The sequence below is a fragment of the Phyllopteryx taeniolatus genome, chromosome 16, assembly GCF_024500385.1.
Source record: "Phyllopteryx taeniolatus isolate TA_2022b chromosome 16, UOR_Ptae_1.2, whole genome shotgun sequence".
In the NCBI taxonomy this organism is placed as follows: domain Eukaryota; kingdom Metazoa; phylum Chordata; class Actinopteri; order Syngnathiformes; family Syngnathidae; genus Phyllopteryx; species Phyllopteryx taeniolatus.
In genome coordinates this window covers 19162585-19189401 of record NC_084517.1, presented here as the reverse complement: position 1 = coordinate 19189401, position 26817 = coordinate 19162585, and the positions used below count along the sequence as shown (strand labels likewise).

The following is a 26817-nucleotide window of genomic DNA, read 5'->3' as shown; positions in this document are numbered from 1 at the left end:
CCTTTATGGATCCAAGAAACATATTTTACAATTGAAAAATCTCGCGGCACACCAGCAAAAAAATATGTCACAAAAAGATACATTATTTATTGTAAATATATTTTTTGGCGCAATTAAGTACACAAGTATATACAGTAAATGAACAGGTCATTTAAATAGACACATTCCTCCATCTCGGATCGGTGATCGGTTATCGTTTTTTTCAACTCCCTCATCGGTGATCGGCCCCAAAAATCCTGATCGTGTAAAGCCTAATCTGAACGATTATCTTGAGCAATTATCCTGTGGTGTGGGGTATTTTAAGAGTGATTTTTTTTTTCACCCCTTCCAATCAAAATCAACAAAGGCCCGATTCTCAGACGTCTCTAAAAGATTATCCTGAGCGATTATCCTGCGGTGTGGGGTGTGTTAGCTATGCTAACTCCATGTGATTCAACTGTGAGGCAGACATGCTAACCACTAGTTCACCCTACTGTACCAGTCGTATTTATTAAACACAGACGTTAAAACATTGTAACAAAATTCGTGTGAAACTGCATGTCAAGAAAATAGTCATAAAAAGTCAACATATAACTTTGTGTGACTGTACAGTTTCTCCATACCACTGATAAACAGATGTTCAAAATGTGTATAACTTAAAAATATATCAGACGGCTAAGTATATAGTTATTTAAACTATAGCAACAAATGAAAAAAAAACAAAAAAACATGAAACCAAAGAAGTTTTGTTGTGTGGTTTTCGGGATTCTTTTGTTCTTGACGTGCAAGAAAACGTCGTTTAGCGATTTTATTCTTGCACTTCTCACGTTTCGACACATGGGGGTGCTGTTCTCTCACCAGCCTCCACACAGCCGCCAGCCACCAATGGCAAAGAAATCGCTTGTGATCAATGACAGGTGATGGTTTTTTTTTGTAATGCGTGTCAACTTTTAGAATTTTTTTTTTTCTGGGTACAGTAAAGTGTATTTCAGATTTTTTTTTTTTTTTGTAATTGAGAAATAACGGCATGTTTTAGAGCAGTAAGAGTTGGATTCCCATCAGAAACCCTTCAGACGCCTCGAAAGTGCCTCACCTTCTCTCCCTCTCCTTGCAGTCCGTCCACATCCCTCCCTCTGTCTGCATGCATGCATGCTCACCCCCTTCTCCCCCCCCCCCCCCCCCCCCCCCCCCCCCTCACTCCAAGCACAAAACACGCTCGACGAGAAGCGGCCAGGCTGCTCACACAAGAAGGAGGAGAGACAATAGCCTGTCTGCAGCGTGGAGTGGATAGTGGTGGAGTGTCATCATGGATGCTTAGTGAGGCAAACGCAGGGAGAGAGAGAAAGTGTGTGTGTGTGTTTGCGGGTGAAAGCGGTCCGTGAACGCATCTGGAAGTTGCCGCTGTGTTCTTAATGTTGCCCACCGAGATACCAGGAGTGTGTTTCACCTCAAGGTAAGACAGCATCCCCGAAAAAGGGATTTTTATTCACTCTTCTTCTTCTTCTTTTTTTTTTTTTTTTTTTTTGTTGTTGTTGACTTGATACTACAAGCAGCAAGCACGTGCTCGAAATTTGCTGCTCAAACCGTGAAAGGCACTCAAATGTGCCAGTAATTACAATAAACAGCATTTGAAATCATTTGTATTCACATCATTTTCTTTCCCCTTCCTATTTACACACAATTCCATTGTTTCGTCTGTGAAATGTCTTCCTGTAAATTGATAGTTGTATATATTTTTTAATTACCTCTGCAGGTGATTTCCGACCCCCCCACCCCAACCTCTCCTTTAGTGTCAAGATGTAATTATCAGTGCATAACACTATTGTGCCCCTCGTGTATATTTCGTCCCCCCAGCCTCCAGTTAGTCATAAAGCCAAATCAGATTACGGTTGAATTTCCATAATTCATTTCTTTTGTGATGACATATTATCTTACATTATTTCTCTGGCAATTAAACGGGCAATCATCACCCGGTGTTTGGTATCGACGCCCTTGAAATAATTTTCTCATGTCAGCAATGAGGATAAAATCGAAATGAATGTAAAGTGCAATTTGATTACAGGCCGTGGATATGACAGCTTGTCTTATTATGACAGCCAATGTGTCATTAAATATAATGATATACTTTTGTCAAGTCAGAATAAAACTTATATCATTGTAAAATACATTTTAAATGGGATGTGTTGCATATAAATGACATGTAACATTACGTTTAGATTAATGACACGTTGTTCTATTAATGAGTATCATAAAAATATGATCCCGAGATCGTGCAATGAAAAAATAATTCTTTTCCAAAATAATCATCTTTAATTTGGCCGCTTAAAAGGTGCAAAATTCAATGAGTTATTATTACTGCTTACACGATTGAACTTTATATGTTAAGCCTGTGTACTAAATCATGCATGTATGCCTTTGTATTTATATAGTTGTTGTATTTTTTTTTTGTTTTTACGTTTTTGCATTATATCGTCCGATATAAATATGTAGTTTGGATGCTGTTAATTATTTTCATTTTTTTTTCCTTAAATTTCATCCTGTAATTCATCAATTCATTCATCATCATCGTTGCAGCTGCTCGTTACATTTCAAATTTCATTTCGAGATCTCTGTTTCTTTTAATATTTGCTTTAGCTGCAGTATTTAAAATAATATTGTGACTCAAAAACATATATTTTTTTTATTTTTTTATTTTTATTTTCCGTGCACAGGGACCACAACGAGGCAAGGAGAGAAGGCATGAAAACGGAGGAGAGCCAACAGTCGTGTCTGCAGCAGCCTCCATCTTCAACACCTTTTGTCGGTGAGGCATTTACTGGCACAATATTTAAATATTAATAACAATAATAATTAAGAATAATAATTTCTGAGACTAAACAGGCCCAGGATCACAACCACAAGATCCACTATAGTTTCAATTAAATGGGCCTTTTATTTAAATGCACTGTCTTCCATGATACTAAAGTACCACGTGGATGTTAAAGCAGGAATTAAAACTAATACATAATAATAAAAATAAAACTGTTATAATGTATAGCATATAGAAGGAAATGACATATTTAAAAAAAAAAACACCTGGCATTCCCCCCCCCCCCCAAGTCCCAGGGCCGACGAGGAAAACCAAAAACGTTATAAATAAAACCTCGCAATCAATCACAAAACCGAAAATAAATACTGTATGGAAGACGTTTTAAAATAATAATCACAAGGCGTGCAGAAATATACTCAGTGGCCACACTTTGGAGATGTCTAGAAAAAAAACGATGTGTGTGTGTGTGTGTCTGTGTGTTTTTTTTTTAAATATTTTGGAAACTATTTACCACACTGTTCGTGTGCTGTTAAATTGTCATATAGGAAACCACGTTATCATATAGAATTGATAGAATGAAATAAATTGACGACTGTTTCTAATATTTTCCTTGCCTTACGAAAATTGATATAATCATTCCAATTGTACTGTTAAATATTCTCTATTATTATACATGAATGACACGTGTAATGAAAATGAATGCACACTATAGAACTGTATGGCATCAGGCGGAATTTTGTATACATTTTGGTTATCTGACTTTGCCACACAAGGAAATAGTGATCATATTGTTACATTGTTTGTCATAAATTATGATTGTGTTGAATAAAAATCGGTGCGCACTACTAGATTCATAAGCGTTTCAAAATGTCTTTATGTTGCATATTTGGAACGGCTAAATAACCAAAATATGAGAAACACCTCCTCAATACGATGCAGTTCAAACTACGACCACATTTTTTCATGTGCAGGTGTACCTAATATTATGATCCCAGGCGTCCGCGGTTTATTTAGTTTTTTTCCCCCCGTTTTATTGTTTCTATTGTTCGTGAGTGCTTTAAAATGCAACAATTGACTGTAATTATGACTTGAATTCACGTCTAAGGTAGACTACGGCGCCGTCGTAGGAACGGGGCTCCGTCGTAAACCGAGGAGCCCTTGTACCGAACATTCAATTGTGGATTTTTCCGATGGCATTTTTGCACTTATTACGGACTGTTTTTATTCATAGCCTACAAGTGTTTTTTTCCCCCAACAAATATTTGGATGGATTTACTGCAATTGTGACTTTGCTGCTGTTAAGCGTATAGTGATAGTTGTTTCTACTTGCGTACAAAATCGTGCAGGTAAGATTGGAATTTGTCGGGACAGTCGTAAGACCGCTCGTATCGAACGCTGAATTGATGGGAGAGTATTGTAACTTTTTTTTCCCTCCCACTGCTTCCCGGGTGGGCCCACGCAGGTCCGGAGTACTCGGGTGACGGAGGCGGCGAGTTGTGCGCGGGCTGCTCGTCCCCGATCGCCGACCGCTTCCTGCTGCGCGTGAACGAGCGCTCGTGGCACGAGTCGTGCGTCAAGTGCGCGGTGTGCTTGAGCGCGCTCACGGGGACCTGCTACTGCCGGGACCGGCTGCTCTACTGCAAGCCGGACTACGAGAAGTAAGGATGACACACACACACACAGATACACATTTATATATATATATTTTTAAATTTTTTATAATTTTTTAAAATGTATTCTTTATAATTACTTACTTTATTGCAACAGACGCTCAACCTCGTGGTCAGCTGTCATAAGAAGAATCAGGTTTTTGTGATATTAATGTGACCTATGTCCTGCACAGCTCAATTGATTGATTTTTTCCCCCTCCATCTTTCGAGAGGGGAAGTAAAATAAAGAGACAATGTGGTTGCACAAGTGTGCACACCCTTATGACTGGGCACGTGGACTGACTTTCGAATTTACCAATCACATTCAAGGTCATGTTAAATGGGTGTCAGTAGCACACACCTAAAGTTCAGTGGTTCTAGGAGGCTTTTCCTGACATTTTTATTGCTTTATAGCAAAAGCTTGAAAAGTTTTGTGCTAAAAAAAAAAAAAAATCATGATTTATCTTGGTATCATTTTCTTCATATCACAAAAACCTGGCATTTGAACAGAGCTAACACGGGTGTGTAAACTTATTATATCCACTGCGTATATTTACAATAGCAATACCATGCATTCATTTTCAAAGCTAATGTGCTCATTTATTTTAGTCACATGTAAGCACATTTTAACTACCTAAATAAAGAAACAAGTATTGAGGGGGGGGGGGGGGGGGGGGGGGACTACAAAAAAAAAGACAAACAAAATAATGAAGCATAAAAACAATATTTGTGATTTTAAACAATAGTGTCCATTTTCGCACAAGGTGTGGTCAATTATAGATATAAAATTAGGTCTATGCTTGCATGTGTGATCTGGTTTTGTGTGAGATGTGCAACACAAAATACACAGCAGAGTACAAGTCGAATTTTCCCGTTCGGGGATTGTAACCCGTAAAAAAAAAAAAAACAATTGAAATGAAAATATATTTCACAGATCGGCAAACATTTTGTATTTTTACACCATAGGTGCTGCTTTAAAATTAACTCCGAAATTGAGTGTCGTTGTATAAACATACATAACGTATAACGCACTTTTAATTAACTCAAGTAATGTATATGTATGTATATGTTTAAAATCAAATATCACAAGCCACTCTACTAATTGTGGCAAAAGTGTTAATTAGAGTGTAAAAAAAAAAAAAAGTATATATATAAATATATGTAATAAGTTGAATTGCAAGTTTATAATTAAGTCTGAGTTCCCTGTTATTTTATGCATGGGTTATTATTCGATGAAGTATAGACTGGTTTGTTCGTGCTGTCTTATTCGTTTAGATGGCAGAGAGGAGATGTCATAAATAAATAAAGAGCATTTATGACGAGTGCACTGTACAATGCAAATATCCAATGCGCTCATTCCAGATGTTCTGAATGCGACGTTTCTCATTTCCTGGGGGTTGCACTTTGTACGTTCAGGTGTTTTGGTGTGTGTGTGTGTGTGTGTGTGCGTGTGCAGTGCATTGCAGTGCATCTTTGCTATCAATGTTTTGAAAAGTGTCAGACGGCGTCCAGCAGCTCCCACTGTAGCTGACATCTGGAGGAGCCGAGGCTAGCTCAGGCGTGGCGAGAGAGGAGAAAAGAGCAACTGGCCGCTGATGAAAGTCCCATTGTATGACGTTTATCTAGTGGAGGGAATGAGTGGGAATGCTGCAGGCTTATCAAAAATGTCTTACTTTCTTTTTTTTTTTAATTCCAGGGGAGTAAAAAAAAGCATATTTGTTCCCCTCGTGTAATGACTGTAGTCGTAGATGGAGATTAATAGCCGGAGGCTCATTGACTACATGGTTGACTTAGTCCCCCTGTATGCATTCCATATGGATTCCCGCCTTGTGTGTGTGTTTTTTGTTTTTTTTGTTTTTTTTTTGTGTTGTTGTTGCTGTGCCAGACTTGGCACTCGGTGCAGCCCGTGACCTTCAGCGGATCAGCAACAATGTCTCCTTGTTTTCCCTGCGTGCACTCTCTCCATCGGCGCCTCCCCCCGTATGTGTGCAACACACAGCGGCCAATATCTGGAGCGTGTATTTGCAATATTATAACGCTAATATGCTGTAGTGTTTACACCTTGGAAGCACAATGACGCATCGTTAATTCAATACAACACAAACCATTCAAATTGATACTGCTATAGTTAACAATACAGCAATATGTCTATTATTGCGGTGGCAATTTGCAGTAAAACAGTGTTAGAAAAATCTCAGCGCACCACCAAACAAAAAAAAAATCACAAAAAAGAACTGAAATAATAAAGAGCTCGTCTCAATTTACTGACAAATTTACGCAATGTGAAATCTGGGCCTGTTTAGTTGAACACAAAGACATGATTCGGTTTCATGAACGACAATATGTTGATACACAGCGTTTTTAATTGTCGGGCTGTCATTATACATCGCTGGCGTCGATAGCTGAGCAAAGATCCATTGTTTGTCGTACATAAGGGAGGATTTTCCCATGAAAGTCTTCTCTCAAGGCGCCGCTGTGCTGTGCTGTGCTGTGCTGCTCTCTTGTCCCCAAGTTATGTAACAGTAGTATACATATTATACATTATATGACCTCGGCAAAGAAGCTTGGCAATTTACCATCAGCCATGTTTCTAGGATACCCGCTTCCGATTGGGGCTCATCACCCTAGTAGGAGTTCAACCAAATACCCCAAAAACCCTAACCCAAATCGGTCGCTACAAACTAAAATGGCTGACTTCCTGTTCAATTTTGGGCAAGGGCCTTGAGACTTTTCCCTGCGTTCTGTTATGACAGGCACGTCTACTCAGGTTTGTGTTTATCAGTGAAACTGGTGTCGGGGCGCTAATAGTTTTCTAACTTTCCAGGGGGCGCTGCTGAGTGACTTTTGGAAGCTTTTGTTAGGGAGCAGTAAAATACCAAAAGTTTCACCAGGATACACACGCTTGCCAAAATTGGTGAGTTTTCGTTCGTACTGACGCCTCCAAAATGGCGATTGATTCGTCAGACAACAAATTCCAAACAACAACAAATTCAACAAACCAGAAGAGTCCAGTTGCCTCGATTTAACTTGAGCGACGTAACCATGACCGAGACGACTGAGAATCTACACAGACATGAAGAAAAAAAACAAGCACACTGGTAGTTTTTATTGGTATTCTATTCAGTTAGTTGAAAATGACTTTCTGGAGGCAATTATGCTATTTGGCTAACAATATACGCTCAGGTCCTACGGTCTCCAAAGGACAATCAATGGAAGCATTTTCTTGATGCAATTGGAATAACAGGGGTTGTTTATTCTTTGGTTTCTTAATTTATTATGGAAATGAGGGGATTTAAAAAGCATTATGTGTGATTTCGTACGCCGTCCTGCAAGGGAGTAAATGTTGAGAGTGAAGCTTTTGGGCCTAAACTAGAGCCTTCCACCTATATATGATACAGATGGTATATTCCCTGTGGGTACACGCACAGCTAGAAACTTTTACAGAAGTATTGTAATTGACTTTGTCCTTTATAAACTTTATAAAACTTTAATGAGACTAGAACAATGCTGGAAATCTGAAGAGGAAGGAGAAGCATTCGGCACAAGTCCCTACTGAAAAGCAATTAGAAATAAACGCCTTGAGATACAAGTTCGATTTGTTTCGTAACTATGCTTGTAACTCAAAACAGTCGTATCTCAAATCCTCTTTGCCCATTCAAATAAATGAAAATGCCATTAATCCATTCCAGGCTCACCCCCCCCCCCCAAAAAAACAAAAAACAACAACACTTTTTTTGTAATGTGTTTTTGACAAGGAAAATAGCAATCCATAATATATAACATAATTAACTAGAATGTAAAGAATGAAACAGTTTTTGCATCATGATCAATTCATTGCCGCGCCTTCTCGTGTGTGCAACTCGCCCACCGGGGGCAGTATAATACAGTCATGCAGACACAAACGAAGAAGAGTTTCACATCAACTGTAAGTGACTCAGTCATATTAGCTGTTTTTCGCAGAGGATAAAGAATATATGCCTGAGTATTGTTATATTGTCTGTCTGCGTGTGTTGCTTCAGTTTGTGTTCAAATATCCGATCCTGAAAGCATCCACCACAAAGATGCTATTCGTTTGCCTGTCTGTAGCCTTGCATATTATGTGTTAGCATTAAGCTGGTGGAATTAAACGCAAAGGTTTGAGATTGTTTAAAGTACGCAACGTGTAATTTCATTGGTTTTATGTTTAGATTGCCATTAAACATATACTTGCCATTAAACATACTTTAAATGAGAGTAAACAGCTTGACTGAACTGAGCTGAGTTCACTGCCACCATACAGCACTAGTATCTCTTTTTTTTTTTTTTTTTTTGCTCACAAGTCAAAGTAAAGAATGGTCCGAATGACTGCTCATATCTCGGAAAATTTGTAGGTTGGGTCGCTCGTATCTCAAGGCGCCACTGTTTATTTTAACTAGAGATAAAAATGGCGTGAATGCGGAAACATCATAGCACATTACCGCAATCTTATGATAGCATAGCATCAGATGCTATTAGATCAATATTTTTGGATTATGATGACTGTGGATGCTGTGTTTCTGCCTAAAACTGTACTTAGTTGCCGCAAAAGTTCCCCTTCGCTGTGCTCTGTGTGAAACTCAAACACTACAATGAAGCTATTTCACAGTATCTCCATGTTAAACAGGCTAGCGTGATCCCCAGTATCGTAACAACGGTGGCGCTTAAGTAAAGCGGCCAATTGACAGCCGTTATCTTCTTCCACTGCAGGGTTAGCCGCATATTTCCCCGCCAACTGCCAGCGTTTCCTGGTCAGTGGTGTCGAGTCTGGACAGAATGAGCCCGCAAGGCCTCCTTGTAAGCTCCACAAAGGCCGCCCGGGGCCCCGTGGAAAAACAGGTCGCCGGGGGTGGCTATTCACCAAAGCTCGGGTTTAATCGCTCACTCCGTGTGGGGTGGAGGCGGCTCACGCTACATCTTAGCTTTATAAACTCACGCAGAGGGAGACCCCACTGGCAGAGTAATGTGAATCTCACTCTTCTGACCACATATTGTAGCTGCGCCAAAGTCTACCCAGGGATATTTTTTTCGTCTTTTCAGGTAGTATCAGCGCATTTTCCCCATTTTGAGCAAAAGCAGCAAAGGGCAGATTATCAAATGTCTTGGAAAGATTATCCTGAACGATTATCCTGTGGTATGGCGTGTGTTAAGAGTGATTTTTATTTTCTTTTTTTCCTCCCCAATCTGCTCAGAAAACACTCAAGGCCTTTAATTGAATGTTCATCATGTGCAATATTTACAATGGCCATCCTTATGTGTGCAGTCAACACCGTGATTGTGAAGTGAAACGGAACGATAGCCAATTAAGAAACTGGCTGATGCTTACATTGTTGCCAGGCACAAATAGAGGAGCAAGCGGTTGTGTTGAGTGTTTGTATAAAGTGTCTCGCACGTCATTGAACACGATAAAAATCATATCATCATTTGTTGATCCCCAGAGGAGAAACTCAAGCGTTACACTACTACAGGGTATTAAGCGATTTAGTGACTTTTTTTTTTTTTCCTCCCTGATCTGCTCGGGTGGGGTCAACAATCGTAAATGTTAAACCTGTTCAATAGTGTCAATAGAGCTTCCAAGTCTCCTCAGTTGAGATTTTGGAAGCAAAACTAAAGACCCACCTGTTTACTGCGCCGTTGAGTCTATACGTGGTGCCCTGTTTTACGTTTGTGTTGTTTTTTTAATCAGTCTTTTATTTACAAAATCATTACCGTAGTGAGGATAAGCGGTCCAGAAAATGGATGGATGGATGGATTTGAACTTTGCCTTGTTTATGAAAGAGTTTTTATTCTGTTGGTGCTTTTCTTCATTTGTACTTGCGTCAAATATCCGTTGCTTATAACACTGCCACAAAGATGCTATTCGTAAGCTCATCTATGGCGTTTCGCATTGCTTGTTAGCATTAAGCTATGTGGACGTTCCAAAGGCACATCTATGCGGTTGCTTGCAATAAACAACAGTAATTCTCTTGGTTTTATATTTAGTTTGACGGTGACATGAAACAGCTTGAAGCAACTTTTAGGAAGATTGATTCATATCTGGCAAACTGTTGCTTGTTGTAAAAGGAGTTGAGTTCACTGACATTCAGTGACCCCGCCCAGTTGCGCTGCAAGCAAATTGTCACTGCCCGACACCGATTTCATGCGTCACAGCAGTCACCCGCGCCGATGGTCTCTGAAGCTCTGAACCCGTTTCTCTGGGTTCTGTGTAAAAAAGTGTTCGGTCCTCTATCCTCCGAGGCTTCAGTGTGATAGAAGCCACCATCTTGCCTCCTCGTCGTCGCCACGTCTCTCCTCGTATCTGCCGCCTCATCCGTCACTGTCTGCTTTGCAATCATATTTCTCCATCCCAAACCTCATTTCCTTTTCAGTGAGATCGATCGCAGCCGTGACACCAAACAGTTTATCTCTTGTTTTCTCTTAATGTCGCCGCCCCCGCCTCCTCCTCCCAGTCGACCCCTCGCACACGCCTGATGTTCCCTGCGGGGACTACAATGGGGTGCGAGGGGTACGGACGCTGATTGAGAACAACGCTAATTACCCGCAGTTCTTGTGGCTGTCTCAATGACAGGCTTGACACGGACTGTGGGGAAATACGATTAATGCAGTGACACGTCAACAAGCGCTCGTTACCGTCAACTAAACTCGGCCTGACTAGTGAAAATCGTTAAGGTGTCAATGTGAATGTACAGTCAAATTTCTTTTTAAAGTAACGGATATATCATGAATTATTCGTAGTCACATAGTTAAAGGTGATTTTTTTTTTTTTTTTGCAAATTTGTTGTTTCAGAAGTGTGTATCAAATTAGTAGCCCTTCACGTTAATCAGTAACCAAGAAGTAGCAAAAAGGTCAGTGACCCCTGCTGTAGATCTAGTTCCCACTTTCATTACTAGAACCCAACCATAAAAAAAGAGGAACATTTGAAAATTACGCAGCCTACCATAGATAAAGTGTCAAGTAGTTGGACCTATGTAAAGTTTTTTTTTTTTCTATTTGTATCATAATAAAACATTTTTTTCAAATTACTTTTTTAGGTTATAGTGACACGTTTTGTTCCGTATCATCTCCCCTTGCACTTCTAAAGCTAAATGCAATAACAAATACAAACATACTGCTCTTCGATGCATAATAATACATTTTATGCACTCACACCTATGACCTGATAATAATAATGAAAATGATATATTTTTTAAATAAACTACAAATAAATGGGGAAAAAAAATAAGGCCAGCAAACTAAATTTAATCCTTATTTTTTAGAAATATGTTTTAGTAATTTTGAAACAGGCCCATTTGACCAACAACATAACCTCACACTTCTGAGGTTTGGGTTCGAAACCCGACGTTGGCCTTCCTGTGTGCAGTTTACGTGTGCTTGTGTGGCTTTTCTTTGGGTACTCTGACTTCCGCATCCTTCTAAAAAAAAAAAAAAAAAATGCTTTTTAATGACCACTACTGAGAGAAAAGGCATCATAAATAGACGATAGATAATAGGTGAAGTCCTAAATATGGCAGACACACGGTGCTGTAATGTTTATTTTTTTTTTTTACAGTATTATGAAAGGCCAACTGTCACTTGATGGAGGAAGTGCGATGGAGAGGGTGAAGAAGACAAGTTGGATTTTTTTTTGGGGGGGGGAGCAGCCACATGTGCGAGGAGGTGATGGTGTGACCGTTTTTGCATATTATGAGACCCCCTTATCCCCCCTCCCGCACACACAACAATTTTATAACAGACAGCTAATAAATGTTTCATGGCAGAACAAGCTGCTCGCCTCGCTTTTATTAAATCTGAGATAATAAAAGCAGGGAGGAAGAGTGTGAGACAGAATAGAGGAGGTGGGGAAGTGCGGGAGGGGGGGGGGGGTGGATAGGGAGAACGGCGTAGACACTTTTCACCAAATCGCTGCATCTCCTGTTTCTGGGGCAACGGGTCCCGCTGTCCCCCGTCACCGCCATCCCAGCCCCCCTCGCTCCCCTGCCCCGCTGCTTCCCGCTCCGCCTGAGACAGACAGGAAATGAGAAGCGGGCAGACAGGATATTGCGTTCTGGTGGCCTGGGGATTAACTGTTTTATCAAAACACACACACACACACACACACACACACACATCTGAGCTAGGTCCTCGCACATTGCATTAATTTTTGTGAACATCAAGTGGAAAATCAAACATATCCTGACAGAAACAACAATACGAACTGGTTTTTAATTGTCGTCGCTTTGCGCAGGAACATCACGTTTGTACTCAACACGACTATGTGCAACATTAAACACATACACATTGGTGCCTTGAGATACAAGTGGCCTGATTCACATGTTTTTCAAGAATCAAGTTGTTGTTTAGCCGATTTGCTTTTGCTTTGACTTGCAAGCAAAAACTTGAGATACGGTGTTTCATCGTTATATCGCGGTTCACCTATTCGGGTATGGTACGGTAGCATTTTATTGTCATTCCAAGACAGACAATATAACAATATTTCCTGGCATATATTCTTTATCCTCTTCAAAAATGGAGTCACCGACAGGAGCTTTGAAACACTCCCGCATTTGTCTGCATGACTGTACTATACCGCCCCCCACTGGCCAAGTCACGCAAATCAGAAGGAGCCGCAATGAATTAAGCAAGACGCACAAACTGTTTCATTCTTTAGATTCTACTTAACTCTGTCGTTATTGATTATGCTTCAAATGAGTCCTTAATATTATTATATAGCTCAATTCAATTCATTTTTATCATAGCCCTCAATCACAAACGTGTCAAAGGGCTTCACAGTAACGACTACCGAAATCTCAAAAACATTACAACAACAAAGGATTCAACAAATAATCGATCTATACACATATATATAATATGATCTAACAAAAACATTCATATTATCATATTAAATTCAGCATTACATTACAATAAATTCTTAAATTCAGCTCTGGAAAAAACAAGATGTAAAAAATGTTTTCATTTTCTGCAAGTAAAGGCTGTAAATGACAATATTTTTTATTTGGAATTTGGGAAGTATTTTGTCAGCGTTTTGTGGAATGAAACAAAAATGTTCATTTTCTCAAACAGGGAGCGATAAGAAGCAAAATTAGATTTTGGAATTTCCAGCTCTATATACATTCTTAGATTAGTTAAACACAACAACATTAAGGTGACCTTACTTTTATCAACTGTTGCAGAAGAAAATATGAATTAAAATCACATTTTGATAATATTGCAAAAGTAATTCAGCGAATTTTAAAATATAGATCAATGTAATCAAAATGAATTACAATTTTAAAAAGTGATTGAAGAAAAAAAGAAAAAGTCTTGTTATTCTCTACAATAATTTTCTGGGGCTTTTTTTTTTTTTTAGTATTTCTAAAGATGTAGTCCACACACTGTGATCTATCAGGGCAGTAAAGATTGTAATCTTTTTTTTGGTTTTTTTTTTCAGAATTTTCGGAAAATTTTCATTCAAGCAAGAGGACTGTTTACCATGTTAGTTTATCAGCGCACGCGATGGTGCCCAAACAACAGCATCTGGCCTCGTTTTATGGATGTTTGTGGCCGGTCGCCTTATCTGCTTTTCCACAAACTGAGCACTGGTGGTGATGTGATTGCATATATAGCCACGCGTATGTGTGTGTGTTTCACTGTACTCCATGTAATCATATACATGCGTGCGTGTGTGCGAGTGGAGTGAGAGGTGGCAGGGGTAGCAAGTATCGTGGGGAATGCCGGGAGATTTTAATAACACAGAAGCAGTGCAGGGAGATTTAATAAACGGAGATGATGTGATTACTGAACCTTGGCTCTGAGCCATTTTGCTTCACAGAGCAATATCCGCCCAACGCACGCACACACACGCGCACACACCGACGAAAATGGATACTAAAGTGACTTAAAAGTACAACGCTTGCATATCGTTTGTCGTTTTCCCTGTCTTCTCGAATGCACGTTGGTCAATTCTGATAACTTAGCAAGAAGGGCTGACAAAGCATCACCTACTTTGTTTTTAGAGCCCGCGGAGCAGGCGGTGCGAAGGCCCTCTTGGAATTGCGTGTAGGATTCTTGCGACAAATGGTGCGCCTCGTTGGAGGACTCAACATTCTTGAAAACTCACCGATGTTTGCACACGAATGAAAAAGTATGTGTTAAGGTCGCCTAATACCTTCGTATGCCTTCGTCTCTGCTAGCTTCATGCTCAAACAGTGCAAAACGCCATAGACAGGCTAACGTCAATTAGTGGACACGTGTTTCAGACCAGAACACGTGAAAATGTCTTAAGAACCTCAAATTGAACAGGAAGTCGTCCATTTTGGTTTGAAGCAGCTATTGAGGGTGAATTTTGGGGCTCGAACTTGAACAAATCTGACTCGAGACTTTTCCCAAATGAGCCCAAATTGGAAGCAGGTGGGTGATATGAAATCACCACGCTTTTTTTTCCCCCCCACACGTCATCTACTGTGAGCGGATCCTGGCGTCAAAGTTTGACGATCATTTCAAAGATTGGCCGCGAAAAGGCGGGTGCGAGCGCCCGTTTTCCGCTGGTTGCAGCTCGGATTTTCCTCTGGTTCTTATCTGAGCTCGCAATCGGTGTGCTTGTAATTAGTCACGGCCTCCAACCCACCTCCGCACGATCACGGAGCCCGCGGCTTTTTGAAGCTCTCGTAAAGTCTTTCATGTTCACGTCTTTGACGTGCGACGTTTGTCACTAACACAGGCGCGATTGAACGAAGCAAGGTCATTTCCAGGCCTCCTTGAACAGTTTTTGCCTTGTGCGTTTACTAACGTTCTTCTTGATGGTTTCCGTACAGTGCTGTGAACCTCACGTCTTTCATGTAACTCTCCGTGTGCTGCTTTTAAAGTCATAGAAGTAACAATCTTTTTTTTTTTTGTATGCTACTTAATTCCCACGAGAACAGTGCAATACATTCAGGTATGCTGTTGAAAACCCCGAGATGGCACCGCAAGCGGTTGCTCTTTAGCCGCTAGCTGCGCCCCTGTCAGGGCCAGTGTGAATGATACTTCTATTAGGGGGTGGGGGGTGGGATTAGACCGATCTACTTAGAGACCCCCGTCTGGGGCAGTTGCCCCGAGTTGCCTCCGTTTGCCACCACGCCGCGCGAGCCCCTATTTAGGGAATGCGGCGACTTAACACGATCGGGCTCACGTCGAGCCATCCTCGTCGTTTCGGATCGTTTTGTCGCCCGGGTGAAAGGAAGTGTCGCATGTGTTATTAAAAGGCTGTGTGCGTTTATATCACTGGAGAGCAATCGTGGGAAGTAGTCACAAAGTACAAATATTTTCTTACTGTACTTTAAGTATCGATTTAAAACATTTTTTTTTTTTTAGGTATCTTGTACTTTAGCTGAGTATTTATTTTCTAAATCTTTACTTTCGACTGCTTTACTTTTTCCAACCTGCGCAAATCCGAATCTGAATCATTTTTATTTACCACATATTTTAAAACGCACAAGGAATTTGTAAAAGCCAGTTTTGCAAAAATATAAATACCAATGTTCAAAATTCGGAGAGTCATTTAGCAATACAAGGTGCCCAGTCGTGCCGTAGTGCTACTGAGTTGAATAAGTACTTCTACTTTTACTTGCATAAGTGTTTGTACTTAAAGGAGAGTTTGCAGTTTTAAAACTGCCAGCTTTAAAGGTTTGAATGTCTTAAAGGAGACTTACTGTCACACGAAATGTTACTGGTTTGAAGTTTGATACTTTTTTTTTTTTGTAGGCGAGGTGCATGTGCAACAAATTAAAAATGAAAAAGAGGCGGTAAACGTACCCGTCGAGCAGAAATGTCGCTAATTCCGCGTCGCTCGTGAATCCTCCCAGCCGCCTGTGGCCCCTCCCCCTCCGGAAGGCCCCTCCTATGCTTACGCTCGTTTTAGTTCGGGATCTGTCCGGTTTCTTCTTTGGAACTTACATTGCTAACCAGAGGTGGATATTCCACCATAGATTCAGCAAAGCTCCTCAAACCCGACGGTACAAAATGACACCTCGTCAGTCACGCCTTCTGTCTCTGATTGGTTGTATTTCCTTGGCCACGGTGGTTTCTTAAAAATAAAATGAGAGGTACAATATTGGGCCAGAGAGGGCTTTTTTTTTTTTTTTTTTTTTTTTTTTGTTCCCCCACAGATCGTTTAACAAATAATATACTCGTGTCAGGTCATGCTGACAGTTTTTTGAAAGTTGCAAACTTTTCCTTTAAGCACGGTGTGTGAGCACTTCTGCCGCCTCTGCTGGAGAGCGAATGAATTTTATGAATAGCGGCCGCAGGTACATAGTCTTTGCCACAGACTTGACAGTGCAGTCATTTTGGGGAATTTGGAGATGCTTTTTTGGCAGATGGAATGGAAGAGATTAGCGGTGGCAGCTGCGTTTGGGACGGAATGACAGATTAGGAGCTCTAATGTGCAGACCTGGCTCCAGATTTGTGCAGCAACACCTTCCTCGCGCTCAGTCAGGAAGCAACAACACTTTGTCTGTGCTTTCCTCCCCCTCGCTCACTCTCGTGCCAGTCCTCCCTTTCCGTCTTATCCCACTTCGTATCTAGTTCCTACTTTTTGGCTCCAATTGGATCTCGTGTACTGTTACCCTGCTGAAAGCGAAAATCTTCGATTCCTAGTTGCAGGAGTGTTGGTGGGGTGAGGGCCCACGTCGGAGTTGGTATTGATACTCGAGTGTGTTTGTGCGTGGCTCAGTGTGCATAAGTGAGTGGCGAGAGATTAACCCCATGCTATCCTCAATCCCTGGTTATGAGTTTACAGCGTCTGTCTGGCCATCGCCCTGTTTAAACAACAATCTAATTAATCCCGTCTTTATTAGTTTCAGTGAACTGGGGGAGGCGGGCTGGGAGGGCAAACAGGGAATGCTGGCAGAAAATACCAAGGTGGTGGGGGTGGGGGGTTATGAGGGGTGGAAGGAGGGCGAGGTTGTAGGAAAGCAAGAGCGAGAGCAGGGATTCGAGAGGAATTCAATGGCGGGGAATTATGCGCTGCTGAATGGGAACGAGTACTTGAAGTGATGGTGGGGTTGGAAATGAAGTGGAGGGATAAAAGCAGGAACACAATAGAAAAAGTCACACATAAGGCTCTCTTTACAATATTGGATGATTGTGGGAGGGGGGGGCAGCACGGTGGGTCTGGTGGTCAGCATGTCGGCCTCACAGTTCTGAGGTTCAGGGGTTTGAATCTCCTGAACGCCAGCTTCCTCCGATATTCCCAAAACATTGGTGTTCGGTTCATGGAGCACTCGAAGTTGTCCGTAGGTGGGAATTTGAGTGTCAATGATTGTTTGTCGAAATGTGCTCCGAGAGCGGCAAGCGACCAGTTTAGGGCGTACGTCGCCTCTCGGCCAAAGTCAAAATTGGGATAGGCTCCGGCTCACCTGACAATGGCAAATGGATGGATAAATGAAGGGGGGGGAAAAGTAACAAAAAAAAAACCTGAAACCTAATAAAGGCGAAGGGAAAAAAAGTCACTTTATCCCAATCGTCACCAAAATTGAAATGAAGTTCTTGCTGAATTGACCCGTTAACAACTTTGTGCCATAGAAGATGGCCGCCATTCAAAATCAGTCAGCTGATCTCACCATAAATTCCGTTAGGAAAGCAGTTCCATCCCAGGCTCACTGCTGCCATCTACTATCCAGAAGGTGGAAGAAAAGCACAACATAGGAAACAGACTCTCTTTCAACAGTACAGTAATTCCTTGTGTAGCAGATGTTCACCTTGCCGCTCTGTGAATTGGGTAATGTTTATACGGCCTTTAATTAAGAGACGACGCTAATCTCAGGAATCATTGAACGCGAGGATAAATGTGTTGGGGGGCTCCTTGTCCACGCCTCCATCTTTAATTACATCACCTCCTTTCAGCTCCTTGACCCTCATGATGCTCTCTACTTTACATCCAATAATTAGGCGTCCCTCACACCGTGCTGCTTGTGCGTGTGCGTCTGCAGGCTGTTTGTGAGGAAGTGCAGCGCCTGCCTGCAGGTGATCGGGCGCTCCGAGCTGATCATGCGCGTGCTGGGCCAGGTGTACCACCTGGGCTGCTTCAGCTGCTGCGAGTGCGAACGGCGGCTGCAGCGGGGCGACGAGTTTGTGCTGAAGGAAGGCCAGCTGCTGTGCCGCATGGACTACGAGAAGGAGAGGGAGATGCTCGCCGCCATCAGTCCCACACCCACGGAATCGGGTAAGAAAAGGGGGAGTCCGAAGCAAGCCGTTCAACCATTTCCTACACTGATTGTCCTTATTAGGATCACGGGTGAACTGGAGCCCATCCCAGCTGATTTTGGGCGAGAGAAGAGGGGTCGCCAGTCGGTCACGCAAACAACAATTCATACTCACACTGACCACCCGTGGACAATTTTAGTCTTTAACGAACATGCAAAACTCCACACAGGGAGACCAGGGTCCGGATTCAAACCCAGAACCTCAGAACTGAGAGGCAGACGTGCTAAGCAATAGTCCCACCGTGCTACGATACATTCTTCCATTTTCTACAGCCCGATGTATTTCCAATTGCTGCGGAAGCGATGCAAATTTCCACATTGCGGGACTAAAAAAGGTTATCTTCTCTTCTCTTCTCTTATATTACAACTAGGCCCATCGCCCACATTTCTCATGTCTGTCAGAAGCGTGTTGACTCTTGCAAAGGGAGGAGAAGCGACAGAACCTTGCAACGAACGTATCCTTGGAGCAGGGTCTCAACTGCCCACGCTGTGGACAAATATTTGGGACACATATCTCTAAAGTCAATTAATTTCTGAGGTTGGGAACATTTTGGGGAGCCCGCGTGCACGAAGAACGGTATTGGTTGGATGAGTTTAGTGCAGAAGATTGGGAAAAACTACTTTTAATATAGTAGCAATGCATTTCCCCTGGAGGAACAAAGATGGACACACGCGGGCCGTTTTTTGACCGTTTTTATCGTCTCTGCGCAGTGAAAAGCGAGGACGAGGATGGCGGCGGGGGCCCGGGCGGGGGAAAAGGCGGCGACGAGGCCAAGGAGCACAAGCGCTCCAAACGCCCGCGCACCATCTTGACCACGCAGCAGCGGCGCGCGTTCAAAGCCTCCTTCGAAGTGTCGGCCAAGCCTTGCCGCAAGGTGAGACGACACGCTCTGAACAGTTTCCAACTAAAATGGTTCCTCGACACGCCATCGCTCAGCAGATTTTCTTGCCTTGAGTCAGCAAAGTTCACAAGATGCAGCAGGAAAATAAAAAAAAGATTTACACCTACATTTAACCAAACCACATAGCTTATGAAAGTCTGCTAGCTTACTGCTAACACGTGATTAAAAACGCCACAGAAAGGCTAAAAAAAAACTTGAACCAATGTTGCGGCAGTTAAAATGCTTGAAGCAATGGATATTTGAACACAAACGGTGCAGCAACACTTTACTGCCGCTTACTGCATCACTTAGTTGTGAACGTCTTCCTCGTGTATTATGTATGTTTGTTTTATGCTGCCCCCTGGTGACAAAGGAGCAGCACAATATCAGCGGGCATTAAGGCATGAAATCATGATGCACCAACAGTTTAATTATTTATGGTCTATTTAATTATGTTATGACTGTATGTTTTTTTTAAAATAAAGCATAACATTGTAGAGTGCAATTTTTCTTATAAAAAAAAAACACCTTATCAAAATTCTTGTTAGTGCTTTTGGAGCGCTAGGACGGATTAATGATCAGAAATACGAGTGTTTTGGTGGTCACGGAATCAATTAGTTACATGACTTTATTTGAGTTTTTTTTTGTGAGTGTGTTTTTTTTTTCCATTGAGTAAAACAAAACCAAATCTAACCTCCAGGTGAGAGAGACGCTGGCTGCCGAGACGGGCCTCACAGTGCGGGTGGTGCAAGTGTGGTTTCAAAACCAGAGGGCGAAGGTAACGCGTTCCGTCGTACAAGTGCTGCAAAATCGTACGCGGAGCGGAGACGTTTAGCTTGCGTGCTTTTTGCGTCAGATGAAGAAGATCGCTCGGCGACAGCAGCAACAGCAACAACAGCAGCAGGAACAGGAACAGCTGGGAGGGGGCAGGAGGGGCGCCAGTCGAGGGGGGCGCCAAAGCAACGACGACAGCGAGGGTGAGGAAGGAGCGGAACTTTGGACAATTCTATGAGTTGCTTCCAACAGTTTGGGGAAGGCTCAGAGCAAGTTTGACTTTGGTTCCAAGAGGCGTAATAGTGTCCGTACGGTCATGTCCGCACAGACGGCTCCAGCGGTCACGGCATGGACGGCATGCTGGTGTACCCCCCTCTGCCTCGACAGCAGCTGCTCACCCTGGACCCCAACATCTACGGCGGGGAACCCTTCCGACACGGCCTCACTCCGCCTCAGCTCAACAGCGAGCAGCTCCATCCGTACGGTAAGCAGCAAAAGAGCAAAACCGTCGGCACTTTAAATCATTAATGCGACCAAAGTAATGACACTCCCGTTACTTACTCAGCGACTAATCAGATTGTTCTGACGTCATCCTTGACCATCACGCGTCCACAAATACTGTCCGTTCCTCTCGGCAGAATCCGAGACGGTGTTCCACGACCTGGACAGCGACGGCAGCCTGGGTCACCTGGGCGACTGCCTCCTAGCAGCCGGCGAGGGCGGCCTCCTGGCCGCGCGAGTGGGGAACCCCATCGACCGCCTCTACTCCATGCAAAACTCCTACTTCACCTCGTGACCCTTACAAACGCTCGCCCTTCCTATTCCACCTCTCACCTCAAAAGACGCAGCTAAGACGGAGTTTGTCCGTCTACATGCCTCCGCTAAAATATAGTCGGGGGGAGGAGAGGGGTGGGGGACATCCAAATACTCGACCAAACAAAGTCAATCCACTGGTTGGCACGTTATTTCCCGTCATCCTCCTCTCTGTCAACGATGAGAATCACTTCGAGACACTGGAAATGTGCGAGATGTGCCGAAGCACCTCTTTTGTGATATTTATGTCATGTTTAATACAAAACAGCACTTTTAAACAAAAGACAAAAAAATAATAAAAATAAATGCAAGACATACTATATACCATCGCTATAAAAAGTCTACAAACCTCTGTTCAAATGCCAGGTTTTAGTTGTATAAAATAAATGAGACCAAGATAAATCATTTCAAAACTTGTTCCGCTATAATGACCTATAACACGAAAGGCATTTTAAATGGTGGCAGATTTGTGCTGACTCCCGTTTAACATGAGTTTGAATGTGATTGGTATATGAGGGTGTGCACACTTTTGCAACCACATTATCTGTTGTGCATTTTAACTTCCACGCTCTAAAAGATGTTTATTTATTTATTTTTTTAATTAGGTCGGATTACTGGTGGAAGAGGTTTAGAAATGATTTATCTTGGTCTTAATTTATTTAAAAAAATTTCCACACAACTTGGCGTTTGAACAGGGGGTGTGTAGACTTTTTACATCCACTGTATATCACGTATGACAAAAGGGTTTAGTTGAAAGGGAATGCACAAGTCCAGACGCATATATTCTGAATTCACGGCAAAACATTGTGATTGGTAACACAATACTGTATAATAACTGGAGTACAGTTTTGCTCTCAGGTTAGTGTGTGTGTGTGTGTGTGTGTTACCTGAGATGCAACTCAGGATATTACGCTGGATAGGATTAAGATGTAACCGATTATTTATATATGTGAAGAAGTGACGTTTTTGAAGCCAGCCTTCATATGAAACTCAACATTTCAAAACATGACAGTGGAACCTCCAAAAGCAGCACAATTTGGAATTCAACCCCCCCCAAAAAAATTGGGGATACATTTGCCTCAAACGTCAAACAAAAAGTTGCGTGACAGCAAAACCGCAGAAAAATGTTAGAATGAAAACTGGCACCTCTTGCGAAATAGGGAAACAATTCAATACAATTCATTTAAAGACCCTGTAAACTCTGAGATTAATACGTTTGAATATAATTGCTGAAAACATGTACAAAGACTAATACCAATGTCGCACTCACTTGTAGAGATTTAATCTTAAACTGTTTTTCATTATTTCTGTGTTCCTCATTTTTTTGGGCTTGGCTAGCAGAGCGCCGTGAGACGCACTTTGGAGTCCGGCGTGAGTCGCCCCGCTCAATCTATCCAAGAACTCGATGGTCGCGTGGACCGGAGCGTCGCACTGGTGCGGTCGCTTGAGAGCGCCTCGTGGTCAGCCGTGAGTGCGCGCACGTCACGCAGAGAAAGACGGACGAGCTCGGAGTTTAGTTGAGTTTTGTGTCACTTTTACTGTGGTGACCTGTTTTTATACTTATGACAATTAGAACGGTAAAAGGGTACATCCAATTTTCAGATGCTTAATAAAGCTTTTATGATGATTCCATTTCCATTATTTCCTATGGAGAAATGTGTTCAGAACGGCTTGTGTTCCACTTTGGAGGTTCCACTGTATTTGATTTTATTTGCATGACTGGCTTATTACAGACCCCCCCCCCCAAAAAAAAAAAAATAAACACTGTTTAGTTTTTTGATTTTTTGCGTTGGGACACCACTACAGGGTCGTTTTTATAGAACCTTATTCGGAAACAGGGTTTTACAAGAGACTATTGGCTTTTGATTTTATAATTGAATCATCTAAGACGTACGCAAGCGCCAACAATGGCCGTCCGCTGTCCCTCGACACTGGGTACATAACACTGAGCTCCAAATGTAAATGTATGACTGTTTAATATAATTGTAGTAGTTTCTTTCCATACGTATTTATTTCTCTCGGCTCAAATTAGATGACGTTAGGTAGATATTTTGTTCCTTCTTCTGTGATGAACAGCGGCTATTTACTAAACGGCAGCATGATTATTTGTCACAGTGTAGGTTATAACACAAAGCCTTCATACAAAGCAGTGCAATTTAAAAATTATAATGAAAAAAAAATAGGACTAGCGATGCTTTTACCTGCTATGGCTTGGAGGAAGACTCTTTCACAACATGTTTGACACATGCGCATTTCTACGGTGATATTTTGTGAGGGTAACTTATTTGTGCCGTGTTAGCTGAGTTTGCAATCTTATGTTCAGTGGCTACCAAGGTGACGTGCTTTGAATGTATAATGTTGCTGTATATTCAATACAGTCTGCAATTTCATCCGAAAATGTGCTTGCCTTGTTTGTCTCATAATTGGATGCCACTTGGATCACTTTCTGTGCTTTTGGCCATTATTACGCTCCAGTCGTAATCATTTAAGAAGAAAAGGTTTGTTCTCTTTGGTGGTCACAGATCTCATTACTCAACATCCTCCCCTCTCTCCGAGACGGCCTCCTCCTGCTCTTTTCTTCCCAAACTCCCTATTTCTTAGTCAGCGAGTAGTCGGACGATTTTGTGTGGGAGTGGAACATTCCGGTTTAATATTTGACACTGACTCGGCACCGTAGATGAGGGGGGCGCAGATATATGTAGCGGAAAACAAAAGAGGGGAAACCCCCACTGGTTGAGTGAGACATACCTCAGTTTTAATGAAACACAGCGTAGGAATGTGTCACGTTTATTTGAAGTCTACACAGCTTCGGAGTATGGCAAGTAACAGTGGATTTTCAAAATAGGACAATAATCACAGTATGCAAAGTTGAAGAAAACATGATGGGAATTTTTGCTTTGGGATAAAGTGTTGAAAAAGATGGTTGAATGCTACGATGACACAGGTACTGGATTTGTCTCTGGAAAAAAAAAAAAAGGAATACACAGATATATGAATTATAAACACCATAATATTCAATGGGATATAGAAGTACAAAGGGTCTTTGGTTTACGACGGTCCCGATATATGATGTTTTGAGGTTATGTTCGAAAGGAAGCAGGTTTTCATCCCTCTGCAAAGGTGAAGGAAGGAAAGGAGGTATAAAGGTTGGGAGATTGGACTTTCCCAAGAGGCCCCCTTTGTAGGCAAAGTAGTATTGGGATGGGGATTTGATTCTACAGCGGTCTACAGTATATAAATTCACGTTTCCATAGCTGCCGTGGTCTTCTTTTACCGCAACGGAGCGTGAGAGTGAATCAACAGCGCCTCTGCTTGTTGCAGCCAAGTAGTGCACTCCGCCCATGATTCCCAACCAAGTAGGTTTGCGCCAATTGAGACGAGATCATCGTTATTCTTTCGCTAGTCAATACGTTTTGTGACATATTTGTTGTGTGGTGTGTCGTGTGATGTTTCCAATGTAAAGCGGCTCCCTCGGCTCAATGTAGGTTGGCACAACACTGCACGAAAGCACACAGATGAAATGAAAGATGACAGTGCAAATTTTTAAGAGCTGTCCTTTCCAGAGGTGAGTGGGAACGAGCTACATTTAGTCCATTGCATTTACTTCAGTAACTTTTGGGATGAATTGCACGTGTCAGATGAGTTTTAATGCAACCTACTTTTTATTAATACTTTCCTATTTTTGTTAAGCACAAACACCACCTTTACTCCATTGAGCTACATTACGCTCACTGATTGTATTTTTAGCTACAGGTCGTTATTATTGCTTGCACCATGTATTTTGGTTCATCAGAAATGTATACCGTCACTGAAGATAAAGATGTAAGTTGGCAGAACTTACGTTGTTTTTGAGTAATTAAACAGATGTTGGCATTGTTGACTATGTTGTTTTATGTGTGCCAAGAAAGACATATCATTTAAGACCATTTGTTGTGGCTGAATTTGCCTTTATGTTGTTTTATTAAATATATATATATATATACATATATATTTGTTTAAATTCATATGGAATATTTGAATTTGCATATCCCTGTTTTATATTTTTGCCAAATTGACATCCATCCATCCATTTTCTGAGCCGCTTCTCCTCACTAGGGTCGCGGGCGTGCTGGAGCCTATCCCAGCTGTCATCGGGCAGGAGGCGGGGTACACCCTGAACTGGTTGCCAGCCAATCGCAGGGCACATAGGAACAAACAACCATTCGCACTCACAGTCATGCCTACGGGCAATTTAGAGTCTCGAATTCATGCATGTTTTTGGGATGTGGGAGGAAACCGGAGTACCCGGAGAAAACCCACACAGGCACGGGGAGAACATGCAAACTCCACACAGGCGGGGCCGGGGATTGAACCCGGGCCCTCAGAACTGTGAGGCTGACGCTCTAACCAGTCGTCCACCGTGCCGCCCAAATTGACATTCATGCACTATTTATAAAATAAATGAGAAGTTACTCACTAGTAACTTGAGAAACATTTTTTGGGCAACAACCCACACTCTGGTCCTATCCTATCTTTTAACATTATTTTATTTTTTTTTAATGACTCACCCACTCCACTGAGATCTACCGTCTCAGCACAGCCGAGAAAGCGAGCCACGTGGGCCGAACAGGAGGCAGACGTGCCCTGGTTTTCCCTGAGACACTTCTCAAACTCCACAAACTGTTTGGAACAGTCTCGTCTGATCTTCTGGATCACCGGGCTAACGCGACAAAATGCAGGAGTTAGTGGAGACCAAACAAGCGTGTAATTTGGGGGGTGGCACGGGTTGAATACACACGCCTTACTGTGATGATGTGCACTGTGCAACCTTCATCTTGAGTTGATGACACTTCTCCTGCCATGCTGATGGGTTGGAGGCCACACATGACCCGTAGGCGTCCATCTCTTCATGGCAGTACTTTGCTGTGATATCCATAGCCACCTGCCTGCAGGTACGGTCACATAATAGGAAATAGGTAACTTAAGTTATTTGGAATGGTTTGCAACATAATAACACGTCTAATACAATGCTCTTACTCAGTATGCACGCAACATTACAGTGAATGTTTGCTATCTATATATTCACCTCAATCACCACCACAAGACAATAGGATATACATAGCAGCAATAAAAGTTCTTACATTTTGCTATTTTGCGCTCGTTTGAAGCGATCAAGCTGATCAGTGAAGGTTACCACACTTCTCAATGTGGTGTCATGTAAATGGCGCGTGGCCACGCCTTCTTACAATCCCATTGGATGAAACTGGGCAACGAGCCATCTAATTGGACGGGAACTCAGCAGGAGAAGACCATTTCAGATCCTATTGGTTGATTTTGATGTCATTTGTACAACGAGGGGCCCGGTCCGATGACGACAAGGTGAGTTAAAGACACAGTGGCCTAATTTTAGTTGGACTCGAAACTAAACATTTCGTTTGTGTCATGAAAATTAATATATGTGCAAATAGGTTAAAATGTAAAGTTCTCTAGTGTTTAAGGAAGGGCCATAAATGTTAGCTTTCCCCGGTTGACCCCATCAAGGGATATGTATCCATCTTACGTTACGTGCTGACGTATGCGGAAGCGACAGCAGCTGAAGAGGGACTGTGTTCTTGTCGGTTGGACGGAGCAACGTTCCGCGTGTTGAATTGCGTTTAGTTTTTTTTACCCGCATCAACACGACGGGGCGGTGGGGGGT

The 26817-nt window shown here is 42.2% G+C and overlaps 2 protein-coding genes across 5 annotated transcripts; one reads left to right on the top strand and one right to left on the bottom strand.

Annotated features, from left to right (window-relative positions):
- The first annotated feature begins 50 nt into the window (after window positions 1-50).
- Window positions 51-24630, top strand: lmx1al (LIM homeobox transcription factor 1, alpha-like). Of its 2 annotated transcripts, none has more exons than XM_061749197.1 (9): window positions 51-1432; window positions 2691-2782; window positions 4251-4446; window positions 18400-18632; window positions 19384-19547; window positions 20254-20331; window positions 20410-20530; window positions 20656-20811; window positions 20966-24630. In XM_061749197.1, exons 1-9 carry the CDS (start codon window positions 1392-1394, stop codon window positions 21121-21123), a joined length of 1239 nt encoding a protein of 412 aa, XP_061605181.1. In that variant the 5' UTR covers window positions 51-1391; the 3' UTR covers window positions 21124-24630. The 2 variants fall into 2 exon arrangements, with proteins under 2 accessions (XP_061605181.1, XP_061605180.1); XM_061749196.1 differs by having other exon boundaries at window positions 20893-24630.
- Window positions 23912-26814, bottom strand: LOC133465972 (coiled-coil-helix-coiled-coil-helix domain-containing protein 5). 3 transcript variants are annotated; one of them, XM_061749204.1, is made up of 4 exons: window positions 26680-26814; window positions 25925-26065; window positions 25688-25839; window positions 23912-24099 (listed from the first exon to the last, which is right to left on the bottom strand). In XM_061749204.1, exons 2-4 carry the CDS (start codon window positions 26053-26055, stop codon window positions 24071-24073), a joined length of 312 nt encoding a protein of 103 aa, XP_061605188.1. In that variant the 5' UTR covers window positions 26056-26065; window positions 26680-26814; the 3' UTR covers window positions 23912-24070. The 3 variants fall into 3 exon arrangements, with proteins under 3 accessions (XP_061605188.1, XP_061605189.1, XP_061605187.1); XM_061749205.1 differs by lacking the exon at window positions 26680-26814 and adding an exon at window positions 26206-26620; XM_061749203.1 differs by lacking the exon at window positions 26680-26814 and adding an exon at window positions 26261-26594.
- Between the last annotated feature and the right edge of the window lie 3 nt (window positions 26815-26817).